The following is a 17,743-nucleotide window of genomic DNA, read 5'->3' as shown; positions in this document are numbered from 1 at the left end:
TACTACCTCGTGGATCCCCCTACTTGTCTCGCTCATTCACAGGCATAGCCTCATGTCCCTGATTACTGACCGAATTCAAGGCAGTTAATCCAAGGGTTTATACTGCCTCCTGAAACAGTGTCCAGGTAATTCTCCCCTTCCTCGGTGTGTCACAATGTTTGAAGCTCAGACTCCAGCTCATCAACTCTGAGTCGGAGTTTCTTAAGCAACCAACCCTTGTTAAAAAAGTGGCCACAATGAACCACAATTGGGTCCACCAGCTCCCATATCATGCACGCTTAAAAACAAACCTAAGCTTTACTAAACAATTATTCTTATTCTTCATGAAAGACTTCAAAGGGTCACCTTACTGCTGATACTTATATAGAAAGTCTTATATTACTTGTCCCCTCTGAACAATTGTGCAACATTGCCAACCATTTAATCGAAGGAGGCTTGAGGTCAGAATGCTATTGCATTCATTAATTAGATTAGATTAGATTAGATTACATTAGATTACATTAGATTACATTACAGAGTGGAAACACCCCTTCGGCCCAGCAAGTCCACACCGACCCGCCGAAGCGTAACCCACCCATACCCTTACATTTACCCCTTACCTAACAATAGCATGGCCAATTCACCTGACCTGCACATCTTTGGACTGTGGGAGGAAACCGGAGCACCCAGAGGAAACCCACGCAGACACGGGGAGAACGTGCAAACTCCACACGCCTGAGGCGGGAATTGAACCCGGGTCTTTGGCGCTGTGAAGCAGCAGTGCTAACCACTGTGCCACCTTGCCGCCCACGGTGGCACAGTGCTGAAATTCTTTCAGCATTTTTGAATGTCTTCCACTAAGTCCACTAAATTTTATATACTATGTTCAGTCCCATCAACCACTTTTGTAAAAACCTGTTATGTTCATAAGATTTCCTTTTGCACCTTTAATCAGTCATACAATTCCACTCATGTTTATAAAATCTGAAGTTACTTACTTGTATATTATTGTCTTGTGTTTCTTCACTCCTTTCTTTAAAGCACATTATAATGCGTCTGTTCTACTGGCTTGCTTTTGTATTATTAGATACAGCCTCTTTACTCGGGTATCAGATTAAGTTCTCTACTCCAGTTTGACCTTAACATTTTGTATGAATATGTCAAAGCTGTACCATAACCATCTCACATTTGAAAAAGCTTCCAATTGTTGTGTATTATCCCATCCACCTAAATTCTAATTATCTGGACAGGTTTGTTTAAATTCATCTTTCTAGTTAGCTATCTTGTTTTACTTTTACTGTTCTTTTATCTCAATTAATGTCTCATGATATATCGACCACTACACTGTTCTATATACAGTACCTTCCAGGCCTTTAAAAGAATTATCTGGGGAATTAGTTATTAATTTGGTTTTCTCTATTTCCTTGTTGCAGGAACTAAGTATGATTACTTCTGGAAACTCAAAAATAAACACTTTAAAATATACAAAGAGATAACAACAAACAACAATTAATTATTATCTAGACAGGAGTATTAATTGCTTTTTGGGGTCTAGGCATTTACTTACTCAATAAAATAAAGTATAACTATTGAATAGTTTGCAATCTTACCTTATATGTAGTATACGAATAAGACTAATGGCTAGTTTGGAGGTCACTCTTCCCATGGTGCAACAACGACTGAGGCAAGACAATAACTCAGATGAAATAAACGGTAAGAAATAAACAAGCTGCACCAAAGAACGCTGTGCTTCAGATGGAAGTAGGACCAGAGTGCCATCTTGTGGATCTAAGTAAAATAACACAACTGCATCAGTAAGTAATGCACTATCTCATTTCATGCATGAAGGACAAGCCCCACAACGGCAGTTCTGTTTCACCAACCCCAGTGGAATCTTACACTATGGGTCCAGTTAAGTTCTAATTACTTCTGAGCAATGGAATCCATTTAGAAAATAAAATATCAGCAAAAAAATCAAGTGGCATTTCTAGAAGTTACTTTTCTGGGATGTTTCTGAATCCAAATAATTCTAACTTATGACCTGATTTTAACTAATGGGCTCAAATATTTCTCACCCAGGATAGGGTTTACTGTTACTTTAGTATCAGAACATGCTTGTCCTGAAAACTTGCTTGGATTTGATCACAAGTATTTTTTGATACAGACACATTATATTCCACAGTAATCCAGCAATCATAAATTTAAATTGTCTCAACATTGATTACAGCAACTAAGAAATGGATTGTCGTTTTTGCAAACGTAGAGACCAAAAGTGTACACAGTACTTCAGATGAAGTCTCATCAAAGCCCTGTACAGTTTAGCAAGATTTCTTCATGAATTGAAACAAAGACCAACATGTTATTTGCTGTACCAGAGGAAATTTCACACCAGAGGAAAAACTGTTTTGCTTTGTTAATCTTACGACCAAAGTGAATAACTTCACACTTCCCTAGCTTCATATTTCTGCTACCTTGTTACCCACTCACTTTAACTACCTTATATCATTTTGCCACCAATATGTATCCTCCTCACAGCTTACTTGTCCACCTAGCTCTGTTTCAGCAGCAAATTTAAGATAACGTTGCTCAGTCACTTCATGCAAGTCAATAACCTGGATTTCTAGCATGTTCAATCTCATGAGAACAAATTAGTACTTTCATGGGCTGGATATAATCAGTGTAAAATGAAAAATTTTCTAAATAGTCAAATCAATGCAGTCTTCAAAGAGGTATTACCTTTAAATGAGGAAAAATTTTAAAAATGTGAATATGAAAATTATTTTTACAACATTAACGGCTACTGATCCTGACATTTACAGTCACAATTCTTATTTAATTTTACATTAATACACCAGCAGTGGCATTGTGGTAATGTAATTGGACTAGTAATCCAGGACCCCAAACTCTAGGGATTTGGTTTATATTCCACCATAAAGTTAGTGAAATTTGAATTCGATAGAAAAAAATTCTAGAATTAAAAATTCACTGAAGGGGGAACCACATAACTGTCAATTATTATTAAAATCCATTTGGTTCACTCGCATTCTTTAAAGAAATCTGCCATCCTTGCCTGGTCTAATGTACAGGCGACTTCAGATCCACGCAATGTCATCGGCTCTTAACTGCCTTCTGAAGTAGCCGAAAGAGTCTTTCAATTCAAGAGCAACTAGAGATGTGCAAAAACTTTCAGCCTTGTCAGCAAAGCCCACAATCCATAGAAGAATTTTTAAAAAACAATATTTTCCTCAGTATCCAACAAGCTTAACGAATGAAATAACTGAAGTTTATTAACAGTAAAGTTGAAAATTGAGATAATTTACTGTGAAATGCAATACTGTTTTAACATGAAGGCACAAACCTAAGACACCAATTTATGAGTTTTTTTAACCCAAGTATGATAAAATTTACTTTTGATCATTGTGCCATTTTGAGTCTGACTTTAACAAGGTATAAATTGCTAACTCAGAAATCTGGTGCAGAAGGGAGAGGAGGTGCTGCATTTTATTTGACATCAGGCTTCCACAAGCTGATAATGTTTAACGCTTTAATCATGCATTTGTTTGTGGTTGATTACTGAACTAAAACTTTATGAATTTAGGCACAGGCAATAGTTTAAACCAATACTGGGAAATAAGACCTCCATTAAATTTCTAGCTTAACTATTTGAACTAACTGAAATACTACAGACAACAGTTAAATTATATTTTTAACTTCAAAAAGAGGAATATAATGTGTTGCAGCTATAGCATGTGGAAGCTCATGGATGCCAGTTTGATACGCAATAATTATATCTGCACTAAGTGTCTGCAGCTGAAATGATTAGCTGGAGGATGAGCTACAGACACTTGAATACACGGAGGTTACACTGACACTGTGAAGCCCCCGGGCCAGACATTTCAGATTTGGTCTGTAGAAAAGTACAGGGAGGTACAACTACATGAGAGGCTTATTTTTAAATACTGGATTGTGGGTGTCATTGTCAAGATCAGTACTTGCTGCCCACCCTTGTCTTTGAACTGCTTGGCTTTTAAGGGGTCATAGAAATTGACAGCACGGAAATAGACTCTTCAGTCCAACTCATCCATGTCAACCAGCTATTCTAAATAAAATCATAGAATCATACAATACATAGAGTGTGGAAACAGGCCATTCAGCATAGATTTACAGTGAGCGAGGAGAAAAATTTAACAGCGACCTATGGGCCAACTTTTTCACGGAGAGGGTAGTGCATGTATGGAATGAGCTGCCAGAGGAAGTGGTGGAGGCTGGTACAATTACAACATTTAAAAGGCATCTGGATGGGTACATGAAGGGTTTAGAGGGATATGGGCCAAGTGCTGGCAAATGGGACAAGATTAGTTGAGGATATTTAGTCGGCATGGACGAGTTGGACCAAACTGTGTGTTCCCATGCTATATATCTCTATCGTTAACCCCACATTGAACTGCCGAACAGCATACCAACCAGACCCATCTTCCTACCTTATCTCTATAAGCCTGCAAGTCCCACGGCTAACACACCTAATCTACACATCCCTGAACACTATGAGAAATTAAAAATGGCCAATCCTTGCATGTCTTTGGACTGAGAGGAAACCTGATCCCTCAGCAGAAACCCATGCAGACACAGGGAGAAAGTGCAAATTCTCCACAGATAGACAGTCACCTGAAGGTGGAGTTGAGCCCCTGAGCCACCCTTGTGGCTCCTTCTCGTCCCATTTGCCAGCATTTGGCCCATATCCCTCTAAACCCTTCCTATTCATATACCCATCCAAATGCCTTGTAAATGCTGTAATCATACCACCCTCCACCACTTCCTCTGGCAGCTCATTCCAGACATGCACCATCCTCTGCGTGAAAAAGTTGCCTCTTAAATCCTTTGCAAATCTTTACCCTCTAGTTTTGGACTCCCCCATCCCAAGAAAAAGACCTTGACTATTTAGCCTATCAATGCCCCTCATGATTCTATAAACATTTATAAGGTCACCCCTCAGCCTCAGAAGTTCCAGGTAAAATAGCCCCAGCCTACTCAGCCCCTCCCTTTCGCTCAAACCCCCCAACCCTGGGAACATCCTTGTAAGTCTCTTCTAAATCCTTTCAAGTATCCCAACTTCCCTCCTATAGGAGGGAGACCAGAATCACACGCAATACTCCAAAAATGGCCAAACCATACAGCCTCAACATGACCTCCCAACTATATAATCAATGCACAGACCAATAAATGCAAGCATACCAAACACCTTTTTCACTATCCAATCCTCAAGACTTCACTCCGTTAAAAGTCAACCACATTACTGTGGATCTTGTACCATAGGTAATCTGAACCAGCTAAGAGTGACAGATGGCCTTCCCTAAGAGAGACATGTTAGTGAAACAGATAGGTTCTTAGGATAATTAATGATAACTTCTTGGCACCCTTACGGAGACTCGTTCTATATTCCAGAATTATTAACCAAATTCAAATTCTACCAGGTGCCATGGTGGGATTTGAGCTGGTATCCCCAGAGAATTAGCATGAGCCTCTACATTACAAGTCCAGTGACATTACCACTGTGCCACCAGCTATCCAAAGCAAGAAGGCCAGAAGGAAACACTGGAAGAACGTCCATCCCAGCAACTGCTAAAAACTAATTACTCTCCACTAGATTCCTGGCTTCTGACCTGCTCTTGTAGCCATGGTACTAATAGGGCTAGTCCAGTTATGCTTTTGGTTAATAGTAATCCCAGGATGCCACTGAATGTCAAGAGACGATGATTAGTTTCTCTCTTGTTGGAAATGATTATAGTCACGTTACTTGCCACTTTTCAAGTCAAGCCTGGATATTGTCCAGGTCTTGCTGCATTTGAACATTAACTGCATTACTATCTGAGGTATTGTAAGTGGTTCAATCATTTGCAAATATCCACACTTCTGACCTTATGGTGGAGGGAAGGTCATTGATAAAGTAGCTGAAGATGGCTGGGCCTTGGAGTCTAACCGGAGGAACTCCTGCAGAGAGATCTTGGAGCTGAGATGGCTCACTGCCAACAACCACAACCATCTTCATATTTGCCAGGTATGACTCCAAGCTGTGGAAAGATTTCCTCCAAATTCCCATCGATTCCAGTTTTGTTTGGGCTGCCGGATGCCACACTTGGTCAAATGAAGCCTTGACATCAAGGTCTGTCACTTTCACCTCGGCTCTTTTTCCCATGTATGAACCAAGGCTGTACTGACAGCTGGATGGCCTTGGCAGAACTCAAACTGGGTATCAGTGAGCAGGTATCTTGCTTGTTAACACAATTGATAACTTTACTCACGATCGAGAATAGGTGGATGAAGCAAAAATCGATCAGGTTGGATTTGTCCTGCTTTTCATGTACTAAACATAGCTGGATAATTTTACACAATGTTGGGTAGATGCCAATGTTGCAGCTGCACTGGAAAACTGTTTCATCAGGGGTGCAAGTTTGACTATTTCTGGAATGTTGTCAGGGCTCATAACCTTTGCAGTATCCAGCATCTCCAGCCCTTTATTGGGATCATGTGGAATGAATTGGCTAAAGATTGACAACCATGATCATGACCTCTGGAGCTAGTTAGATGGATCATTCGCTCTGTACCTCTGGCTGAATGCTTCAGCCTTAGCTTTTACATTGATGAGCTCGGGGATGGAGATATTTGTAAAGCCATCTACTCCTCTCCGGTGAGGCACTTAATTGTCCACCACCATTCTTTACTGAATGCAGTAGGATTGCAGACTTTGGATCTATCTGGTTGTGGAATCACTTAGCTCTCTCCATCACTTTCTGTTCAGCGTTTCATCAGGTCAACACCTCATTTTTAAGTATACTTGCTGCTGCTCTTCACATACCCTCTTGCACACTTCATTGAACTAGGGCTGATTCCCTTGAAGGTAATGGTAGAGTGGGAGATATGATGGGCCATGTCATTGTAAACTAGTGTTGGATGGCCCACAGCATCTCATGAATGCCCAGTCCTGAGTTGCTAAATCTGTTCAAAGTCTATCCTATTTAGGATAGTGATAGTGCCACACAACATGATGCAAAGTATTTTCAATTTGAATGCAGGACTTCCAACTCCATCAGGGCTGTGCAGTGGTCACTCTTACTGACACCATCGTGAGCAATGCATTTGCCATAGGCAGACTGGTGTGGAGGAGGTCAACTAGATTATTCCCTCTGGTTAGTCCCCTCATCACATGGTACAGACACACAATCTACCAGTAATATCCTTTAAGGTCTGACCAGCTCAATTAGTAATATTGTTACCGAGCCACTCTTGGTGACGGACATTGAAATCCCTCACCCAGAATACATTCTGCACCGTTTCCACCCTCTAAGTCATGTTCAACATAGAACACTAATTCTTTAGCTCAGGAAGGACAGTATGCGGTAATCAGTCGAAGGTTTTCTTGACCATGCCTGCCCTGGTGCCATGAGACATCATAGTGTCTAGAGTCGATGTTAAGGACTCCCATGAAACTCCCTCCCAACCCCATATCACAGTTCTAATCACCTCTGCTGGTTATGTCCAGCTGATGGGAAAAGATATATCCAGGGAAGATAATGGTAGTGCCTGGGACATGGGTCTGCAAGGTATAAATTTTGAGAGTATGACCGCATCAAGTTGTTGCTTAACCAGACTGAAATAAAAGAGGCTTAACACCATTCAGGCCAAAGTAGCTCATCTGATTGACACCACATCCACAAACAAAATAAGCACTGTTGAAATTCACTAAGTTCCTTAAAGAGCACATTCCAAACCCACAACCACTATCATCGGGAAGGACAACAGCAACACATACATGGTGACCACTACCACTTTCAAGTTCCCATCCAAGTCATTCACTATCCAAACTTGGAGATACACATTGCTGTCCCTCCAGTTGGATTTGCTGGATCAAAAGCCTGGAATTCCCTCCTTCACCTGCACCAAATGGATTGCAGAAGTTCACCACCACCTTTTCAAGGGTAATTAGGGATGGGCAATAAATGTTGGCCCAGTCAGTTCCATATACAACCTGCAAGCGAGAAAAATAAAAAAATGCAGCTTTCCCAATTTTGGCACTAACCCACAGAAATGAGCAATACTTTGCAGAGTTGACATGACTGTGTTAGGGAAAGGGGAGAAAAGGGGGAAATAGAATGGGTCGGAGTTGGGATAGGATCCCTACAGAGTGGAAACAGGCAATTCAGCCCAACAGGTCCACACTGATCCTCCAAAGAGTAACCTAACCAGACCCATTGCCCAACCCTATTACTCTACATTTACCCCGATTAATGCACCTAACCTACACATCACTGAACACTATGGGTAAGTTAGCATGACCAATTCACGTAAGCTGCACAACTCTGGACTGATTTGAAGAAACCGGATCACCCAGAGGAAACCCACACAGGCACAGGGAGAATGTCTGAAGTTTGCACAGACAGCTGCTGAGGCGAACCAGAGTCCCTGGAACTGTGAGGCAGCATTCATAATCACTGAGTCACCTTGCCATTAGGCAGTCCATGCAGTTTAATTTTGTTTTTGAGACTTTCTAGTGATTGTGAGTGACTATCCAGGCCAATACAGAGGATAGTTAAGAGTTAATCACGCTGCTGAGGGTCTAAAGTCAAACAGGCTGAACAAAAAAATGGGCAGGCAGGAACAGCAAGTAATTAGCAAGATAAATGGAACACTGGTCTTCATTGCAAGGGGATAGAGTCCAAAAAGTAGGGAATTCATTCTGCCCTGCACAGGATATTGGTGAGACTGCATCTAGAGAACTGTGCACAATTTTGGTTTCCTTACTCAATAATGGATAATTGTACTTTGGAAGTGGTTCATAGAGGATTAGCCTTTACGAGGAATTTGTCTGTCTTGTTTCTTTTTTTTTGGGGGGGGGGGGGGGGGGGGCAGGCAGGGTTTGGTAAATCTGATGCTGAGGTCTCTGCTCCATAAAAAGCAGAGTAAACAGCTTTGGTTATTTTTAAATTAGACAAGCATGAGTGGGTTGGGTCAAGCTCACACAAACCCAAGGTTTTAGTTTTTGCTTTCAGCTGTTGAAATTGGGGGTTTTGTAGTTCAGTAATACATTATTTTGTTGAGCTAAAGTTATGTCAATTCTTAATTTTTTGTTTATATTTTTGCTGAGATGTAAGAATAAAGTGTGTTTCGCTTAAAGCCTAATAGTTTGATCAATCGAATCACACGTGGAATACAGTGCCTTATACTTGCTTTAAGATAAAAATTAGGGTCTAGCCTATCTCCTTGATCTATTTTGAGGGGGTTTGGTCTGGTTAGGCCTATGCTCATTGGGAATTAGAAGAATGAGTGATGTTCTTACTGAATCATACAGGATTCTGAGGGGCCGTGACAGTGTAGATGCTGGAATAAGTTTTCCTCTAAGGAGGAAATCTAGAACTAAAAGGCAGATTTGTCAATTTAAGACAAAGAGGAGGAGGAACTTTCGCTTTCAGTACCATTAATCTTTGGAATTCACTTCCACAGTTAGCAACAGAGGTTGTTCATTGAATACACTCAAGTCTGAGTTATACAGATTTTTAATCAGCAAGTGAGTCCATGTTTCTCAGGGAAAAGTTCAGTTAACATCACAATTAGATCAGCCATGATCTTACCAAATGGTGGAACCAGCCCAACGGGCCTACTCGAATTTTTCTTTAATGATCTTATAAACAAATTGAGTGTCTAAAAGCAGCCTTACCATATAACCTGTAGACATTACTCTGGAGGCTCTGAAGAAGTTCTTTGTTCGAGCGAGCAGCTGCTGCATGTATCACATCAATCAATTGTACTGAGAGAAGTGGATTCCTTGAACCAAGTTGAGCCAACTGTAATGGCAGCCCAGCTAGCCAACGTGTCAGCACCTTGCTTCTGTCCAAGAGAAGAAGCACATCAGCAATCAACAGGAAACAAACCATCCATTAAATGAACATCGATTAAGGGTGTTATCACCAAACTGCCTGAAATGTTTTGTGGTTCAGAATGTTTACAAAGTATTAGGCATTATAAAATTTTCCATCCAAATGCTGGCATTCTACATTGAGGTAGATTTCAGACCAGCTACTTTTTACTTCAAATGGAAAATTCATTAAACTCTGTCCTTAAAGCATGCAATTCTACTCACAGTATTGCAAAACAAAGGTCAGGAGGCAAACCTTGTTTGAACCAGCACTATATCAGCCAGCACTCTCGATAGATCAGCAAAAAAATTATATACCTCAAATACCTCAATCTACCACGATGTCTGAGTATTCTTTATTTACTCAAAATCTTCCTTTAATCATAAGCCATCGTCCATCTTTTACAAGTTAACACACTCTTGGTACCCAAGTGCGCTGCTGCTTCACCACAACTATTTTCTGGTTCTTCACAGCGAAATGCAGTCATGTAAAGGTTCTCACAATACTTGTTCTTGCAGATGTGTCACAAACTGTTTAGGGTAATGTGACCATTCTTGTTGATAGTTATCTTTTCATAGAATGTTGCTGGCTTGCGCTGACCCACTCATTTTTTGAGGACCACCACACCTTTCCCATCAGCTGCTGGCTCTACACCTATAGTTCTGTGGTGAATAAATCCATTGTAATGAAAAGACATTCTGGATTTCAGATTGTTGGACTCAGTGCTATTGACCTGGTGGTTCCTTTTAACTAGAAAACTGGAGCAGTTCCAGTTGACCCAGATCGAAGGTGAGCCAACATTTCCCCAAGTTCTCTCAGCACTGCCATAAATAAAGTAGAACAGTGATCTTCCTTCCCACTTTTTCATTTACCCTCCTGTCTGACCTATCACCATTACATCTGCCTCCATCTACCTACTGCACTCTCAGATACCTTCCCCCACAGCCCCAGCCCCACCCCCCTCTCCCATTTATCTCACTAGCTCCTCGGCGCTCAGTCTCATTCCTGATGAAAAGCTTTTGCCCAAAACGTCAATTCTCCTGCTCCACGGATGCTGCCTGACCTGCTATGCTTTTCCAGCACCACACTCTCGACTCTAATCTCCAGCATATGCAGTCCTTACTTTCGCCTGTAACAGTGACGTGTATACCCCCTGCATTATGTTTCCATTACTTACTGCGTGTTTTTACATTGAATTTAGGCACTGCGTTAATGTTTTTGCATCAATTGTTCGAGAGATGGTCAGGGTTCACTGCGGTTATGTGCAGCTTCTGATAATCTGAAATATTTGATCAACCAAGCACATTCCTGGTTCCATGGGTACCGGTTAATAAAAGATTTGTTGCAATGCTACTCTCTTATTAACATTTCCAGTGCTTTTCTGCCATTCCAACCAGCTTGCATAAACAAACAGAATACAAATAGTGCGAGTGGAGCCTGGGATCCTAGTCGGATGTATGCATTAATAATAATTGGTTTTCCAGAAAATCTCTAAGCACTAACCAACACCAAGTAGAAGCAGCTTTCTAGATTCTAAAATTGGAACGACCTCACATATTGCCAAAATTTGAGCTCTAAAGTTATACTTACATTTAATGTTACTGAAGCTACCTGTTTAACAAATATCAAAGTAACTGAGCAAACACACAATTAAAGCAAACCCACTTCACTTTATCTATTACAACTGAAAGTTGCTGAGGTCACGTCAGACAATTATCAGAGAAGTTTCAACCATGGAGGGAAGTGCAAAACGCAAGGCTGAAGTGTCAATAAGGGCATTCAGCCAAAAGTACAAAATGCTAATAGTACTTCTTCCTGACTTCTTTGTTATCATAGATGCTACTGCCCAAAATAGAGGTCTCAGTGATTTTACGAAACAGCTCAATAAATGGGAAGCAGAAGGCCGAACACAATGATGGATTCTGTCAACGTACCAGATGCTACATTTAAACTAAAATATTCAATCAAAGCCATGAACTAGTTAACAAAATGCAAGGGCAATCTAAACTAGACAATTATCACTATTACTAGCCCACTCCCATTCATTTGCTATGTGCTCAAGTATCACTCACTAACTGACACAAAGCTCAATTTCTCTAAATTCATTTCCCTAAAAACCACTCCATTTATACTTTCACTGACAACTGTGAAGATGCCGCTCCTTTAACAAATTTATTCTGTCCTTGGACATTCTTTTCAGAAGGGTCGTAAAGGCAGACATTTCGATATATCTGGAAATATCAACATGAAAAAACTTTAAGGACTTTGAAAAAAATATATTTGGACAATGAAAGGGGAGTGGCCAGTTCTCCCAGTTCAGGGTTTGGTTTGGTTTTAGCAAGCTATTTTGTTTGCAGCTGCTGGTCAAGTTTCAGCTGAGAACCCAGAGAAGCTGCTACGGACCTAAACAAGCAGTTCCATGCTGATCGTCTCTCTCTCTCTGGCATTTCTCCTGTAAGAATCGGTGTTGATTTTACCTCTTTTTGCCAAGGGGAGGGGGGGGTGTTTATGAGGATGTTGCATGTATTTGGAACAGCACCATTAAGTTGCAATAGTCAACTGGCTATTCAGATTGTGTTAAGTTAATCTAAATTCTTTTCTCTTTTGTGTTTCAATCAATAGTCTGTAAATAAATTCTGTTTTGTTTAAAACTGAGTGGTTGGGCCAACTGCTTCACTCCTGGAATTTCCACTTGCTTAAAACAACTAGAAATGTTTGGGTCTGGGCTACCTCCTTGAAATGTTTGAGCTGGTCTGGCCTGGTCCATAACATGAGGAGAAAGTGAGGTCTGCAGATGCTGGAGACCTCCTGTTCCCTGGATGCTGCCTGACCTGCTGCGCTTTTCCAGCAACACATTTCCAGCTCTGGTCCATAACATAACTAAGCAGAACATACAAACAAGACTTGAACAAAATCTACTTACATTGAGAAATGATAGATTAATGAAACATAACTTTTGAACCAGGAAAATATTAGCTAAATACGACTCCCTAGGGTTTGGCTTTCGATTCATCATTTTCTCATTTTTAATATTGACAAATGACTGATAGCAGCAATTCAAGACCATTTGTATTCTTTTTAGAAGGGATAAATGAGAAAAGAGAAAGCAAATTTTAACAAATCCTAGTCAGTGTGCTGCCATTATCTCTTCACTATTCAGATTCAGACAGGGACTATTTTAAAATGTTTAATTTTAAAGTGAAGTTTTTCCATTTTTCTATCTTTTCTTGATAATCATTTGAAAAGCTGCTGAAATAGATTAATGATAAGAACTAAACTAAAATTGCATATGTTGAACTACACAACTGGTACTCAGCTCTGGACAAAAATGGCAAATAAAGAAGAAATTAAGTACTCAAGTAAAAAATTTTGATAAGACATTGAATACAATTCAATAAATGCACTTTAGGCCCGGACAATCACAAAGGCTAACCTCCCATCTATAGAATCCATCTACCAGGCCCGCTGTCAAGGAAAGGCTGCCAGCATTCTCAAAGATCCATCCCACCCTGGCAGTGTTTTTCTACAACCTCTACCATCAGGGAGAAGGTACAGAAGCCAGAACACATGCACCAGCCGGTTTTGAAACAGTTTCTACCCTAGTGTTGTTAGAATACTGAATGGACCCTCAAACTCTTTGCATTCGCCTGTACCCGCGTTTTGGTTTTTGCTGCCGTTTACCTATTATTTACTTATCTATGCTACTCAATTATGTGATCTGCCTGCATTGCTCACAAGACAAAGCTTTTCACTGTGCTTTGGTACACATGACAATAAATTCAATTCAATTCAATTATTACAAATTATATCATCTATTGAATTTATTTTATTGAAGTACACTTTATGGATGTAGAAATTATAAGTTATAAGTTATGAGGAAAAAGTGCAAACAAGAATTTTATGAAAATGTAAAATGATTTCTCAGAACAATATGATGTAATTGGCAAGAGATGACAACTCCAACAATGAAATTCTCATTAGCGTGCCTCATGCTGACTGACATGCGGACAAATTACTTGCTAGAATTTCAATTCGATGCAGAACCCACATATAAAAATGTATTATCACCACAAACTAATTTTGTTTGCTTACATGCAACACAAAGAACTGGCTTGAAGCAACATGTGGTTAAAGTGGGGAATAATTGAACCAGAATGTAACAGCAGTCTTATTGTAAACTCACGCATCCTATTCTTATTTTCAAATTTCAATATAAACAGTTATGTCTACATTTGTAATTAAAACCACACAAGTAAACTTACATGGGGCAATTACATCCTCATGTCAGTGATGCTGCAAGGCTAGAAGCAAGAACTCTGGTGTTGGATATAATAAGCCTTTTCAGAGGAATCAAGTTACAAATTGACAAGGAAGAATTTTGAGTTGGAAACTTCCTTCTTGATGAGAATATATTACCTCGCAAACTGAAGATTGGAAGTTTTCTCTCTCAAATAAAGACCACTAAAGAAGTTAAGCAGCATAGTGCGAACTGCAAGTGAAAGACCCTGCTGCTGATACTGTGTGTAAACTGCCCTCAGCAGTTCTTCAGTGGAACCTAAAAGCAAATATAAAGAATTCAGAAAATGTCAAAGTCAAAATTTAACAATTACTATATTCACTTATTTCAGAGGAGATGGAAGTGAGCACAGAAACTGGTCTTGATGATACTACCATGGAGCCAAAGGAAAAATACCATTCAATCTGAATGATCTGGTGTACTTCTGCTTTGAATGTGGAAATATATGGATGTGAAAACTGTGAGCATCCGATAGAGGTTTAACCAAAGAATCAATTTAGGTTTGCATGTGAAGGACAGCCATCGAGGCAAGGCAATCCAAGGGCACTCAATGTCCATCAAGAAGCATAAAAATTGGATAATACTAAACTTCTCCTTTATTACAACTTCATTTTTCAAAATGCTTCTAAAGAATTCATGCAGAAAAATCATTTATTTATTGCCCTATAACTTCAAGTATCAAACTCAACGAATAAACAAGATATCAATATTTTTAATACTACAATAAATGAAAATTGCTTTAAAACATTTTCAGAAACAAAATTTAATTCACAGATGTATCCATGCCAAAATGTCACATGCACCTAATTCACAAGTATTATCTTACGACACAAGAATTTTCCAACTCTTTTCACTTTACAACTGCCATCTTGTTCACTATTTTATCTCACCTCTGTTGCACTGTACAAGTACAAGTCTCCACACCAACATCAGCATCCCATTCAGTTGCTGAGAGGTCAACTTCCTGCCATCTGACAAGCTTTCGGAGATAAATTTTCGAATTTGCTCTAACCAGTCAGCATCCAGATGGACAGTTAAGGCACTGGTGAGTGACACCATGACTTGACACAAGGCAAGGTTCAATGCAAGAGGATGGTCTGTATTGTTCATGAATGTTGCTGCTTGTTTGTCCCTAAAAATAAAAGAAAATATACAATTTTCTTCTAGTTTACTCTTCATGCAGGATTAGATTAAAAAGAAAATCTCATTAATTTGTGCACCTTTTAGCTGTCAAATTAGATGTTTTAGAGAAAGGGTATTCAGAGGGGAATCAAGGTTGTAATGCTTAAATTAAAATCAGAAAAGGGTGGTTTTAAAAATAATACTTTAGAAAATGAAGTAAGTTTTCATAGATCATAGTTAATTCTATCTTATGGGTGCAATGTAGTTGGGTTAAATGTAGCTTTATCAATTTTTCTGCGGTGTTGTAGTACAATGGAGTACTTTTTATCCTAGTTCAGAGGGCAGTTAAGAGTCAAAATGTGGTGGGTCAACAACCTGACTGAGCAAAGATGACTGATTTGCTTTCCCAGAGGATACTGTGAAGCAGAAGGGTTGTTACAACAATCTGGAAGTTTCATCATCATCAATTCATAATTAAGTTTAAATACCACTAACTGCTGGGGTGCAATTTGAACTGATGTTCCACGGGATTAATTACAGTCACTTGATTACAGTTCCAGTGACATCATCAATATGCAATGGTACAGGATGCAAAACTTCAAAACAAAAAGCTGCTAGTTCAAATAGAAATTTTCCTCTCAACATGATCAACTTAGTTATCTGCTTCCAATTTTGTAAAACAGATTTATACTTAAATGCTTTGAAAGCACTACACTAAAATCATTGTGAACTAACATAATCTGAAACATCTGCTTGCCCCCAAATGATACTGTAATATAAATATATTTAAAGTCACTTCTAAGTGACAGTTGCAATTTATACAATTAACTAGACAATAAAATAGTTTACTGACAATAACGTACACTTCAATCAAAAAGACGCACATTAGAATACTCCACAGCTAATTTCAGTTTAAGGTAAGTTTCCTTTAAACTGAAAAATTAGCCATTTTAAGATATGCGGCTGTCCAACAAAATAATACCAAGTCCGATTACCTTACGCTAAAACTAAGTGTGTAAGATTTTCAATTTTACAGTTATGGAATCATACAGCACGAAAACAGACCCTCCGGTCTAACCAGTCTATACCAACCATAATCCCAAACTAAACTAGTTCCATCTGCCAGCACTTGGCCCATACCCCTTCAAACATTTCTTATTCATATACTTATCCAAATGTCTTTTAAACATAGCAAGTGCACCCATGTCTACCACTTCCTCTGGAAGTTCATTTCACACATGAACCACTAAGAAAACTGCCCCTGATGTCTTTTTGAAATCTTTCTCCTTGCACCTGAAAAATATGCCCCATAGTCATGAAAATTCGCAGAGGGAAAATACAGCTGCCAATCACCCAATCTATATCCCTCACAATTGTGTAAGCCTCTATAAAGGTCACTCCTAAACCTCCTAGGCTCCAGTGAAAGAAGTCCTGACCTATCCAGCCTTTCTTTACAACTCAGACCTTCCATACCCAGCAACATGCTAGTAAATCTCTTCTGAACCCTCTCCAGCTTAATAACATCCCTTCTCTAACAGGGCAACCAGAACTGGACACAGTAACCCAGAAGAGGCCTCATGAATATCTGGTACAACCTCAACATGACGTCTCAAGTCCTATACTCAAAGGAATGAGCAATGAAGGCAAGCGTGCTAAACAGCTTTTTAAAATCACTGTCCACATGTGATGCAAAGCATAAAAAGTTATGTAGATGAACATCTAAGTCTCTCTGTTGTACAACACTACCCAAGGCCCTACTTTTAACTGTATAAGTCCTGCCCTTGTATGTTTTACCAAAATGCAATACTGTGTGTTTATCCAACTTAAACTCCATCTGCCACTTTTCAGCCCATCGACCCAATTGATTAAGTTCCCCTTGTAATCTTAGATAACCTTCTTCACTGTCTACTGTACCACCAATTTTGGTGTCATCCTCAAACCGACTAACCATGCCTCCTATACGGATGTAGGTTTGCTCACTGAGCGGTTCGCTTTCAGATGTTTCGTCACCATACTAGGTAACATCTACAGTGAGTCTCTGGATGAAACACTAGTGGTGTAGCCCGCTTTCTATTTATCTGTTTGGATTTCCTTGGGTTGTTGAAGTTATTTCCTATGGTGATGTCATTTCCTGTTCTTTTTCTCAGGGGGTGGTAAATGGGATCCAAGTCAATGTGCTTGTTGCTAACAGTTCTGGTTGGAATGCAATGCTTCAAAGAATTCTCGTGTGTCTCTCTGTTTGGCTTGTCCGAGGATGAATGTGTTGCCCTAGTCAAAATGGTATCCTTCCTCATCCGTATCTAAAGACACTAGTAAGAGTGGGTCATGTCTTTTTGTGGCTAGTTGATGTTCAGTGTCTTGGTAGCTAGTTTTCAGTTTGTCCAATGTAGTGTTTGTTACAGTTCCTGCAAGGTATTTTGTACTTGACATTAGTTTT

General features: G+C 39.6%; 1 protein-coding gene across 3 annotated transcripts in view; it reads right to left on the bottom strand.

Annotated features, from left to right (window-relative positions):
- tex10 (testis expressed 10) overlaps positions 1 to 17,743 on the bottom strand; it is a 100,722-nt gene that overhangs the window by 46,625 nt on the left and 36,354 nt on the right. For 2 of the 3 annotated variants that reach the window (XM_043690023.2, XM_043690024.2), the window contains exons 6-9: positions 15,075 to 15,316; positions 14,304 to 14,442; positions 9,689 to 9,858; positions 1,590 to 1,767 (exon numbers count right to left, since the gene is read on the bottom strand). In XM_043690023.2, coding sequence (XP_043545958.2) covers positions 1,590 to 1,767; positions 9,689 to 9,858; positions 14,304 to 14,442; positions 15,075 to 15,316 — 729 coding nt within the window. The remainder of the gene's footprint in view (positions 1 to 1,589; positions 1,768 to 9,688; positions 9,859 to 14,303; positions 14,443 to 15,074; positions 15,317 to 17,743) is intronic. The other variant, XM_043690025.2, reaches the window with a different exon arrangement.

Source organism: Chiloscyllium plagiosum, unplaced genomic scaffold (assembly GCF_037043375.1).
Source record: "Chiloscyllium plagiosum isolate Xiang-an unplaced genomic scaffold, Cpla_swu_hap1 HiC_scaffold_5, whole genome shotgun sequence".
Classification (NCBI taxonomy): Eukaryota; Metazoa; Chordata; class Chondrichthyes; order Orectolobiformes; family Hemiscylliidae; genus Chiloscyllium; species Chiloscyllium plagiosum.
This window is presented reverse-complemented; position numbering and strand designations above follow the sequence as displayed.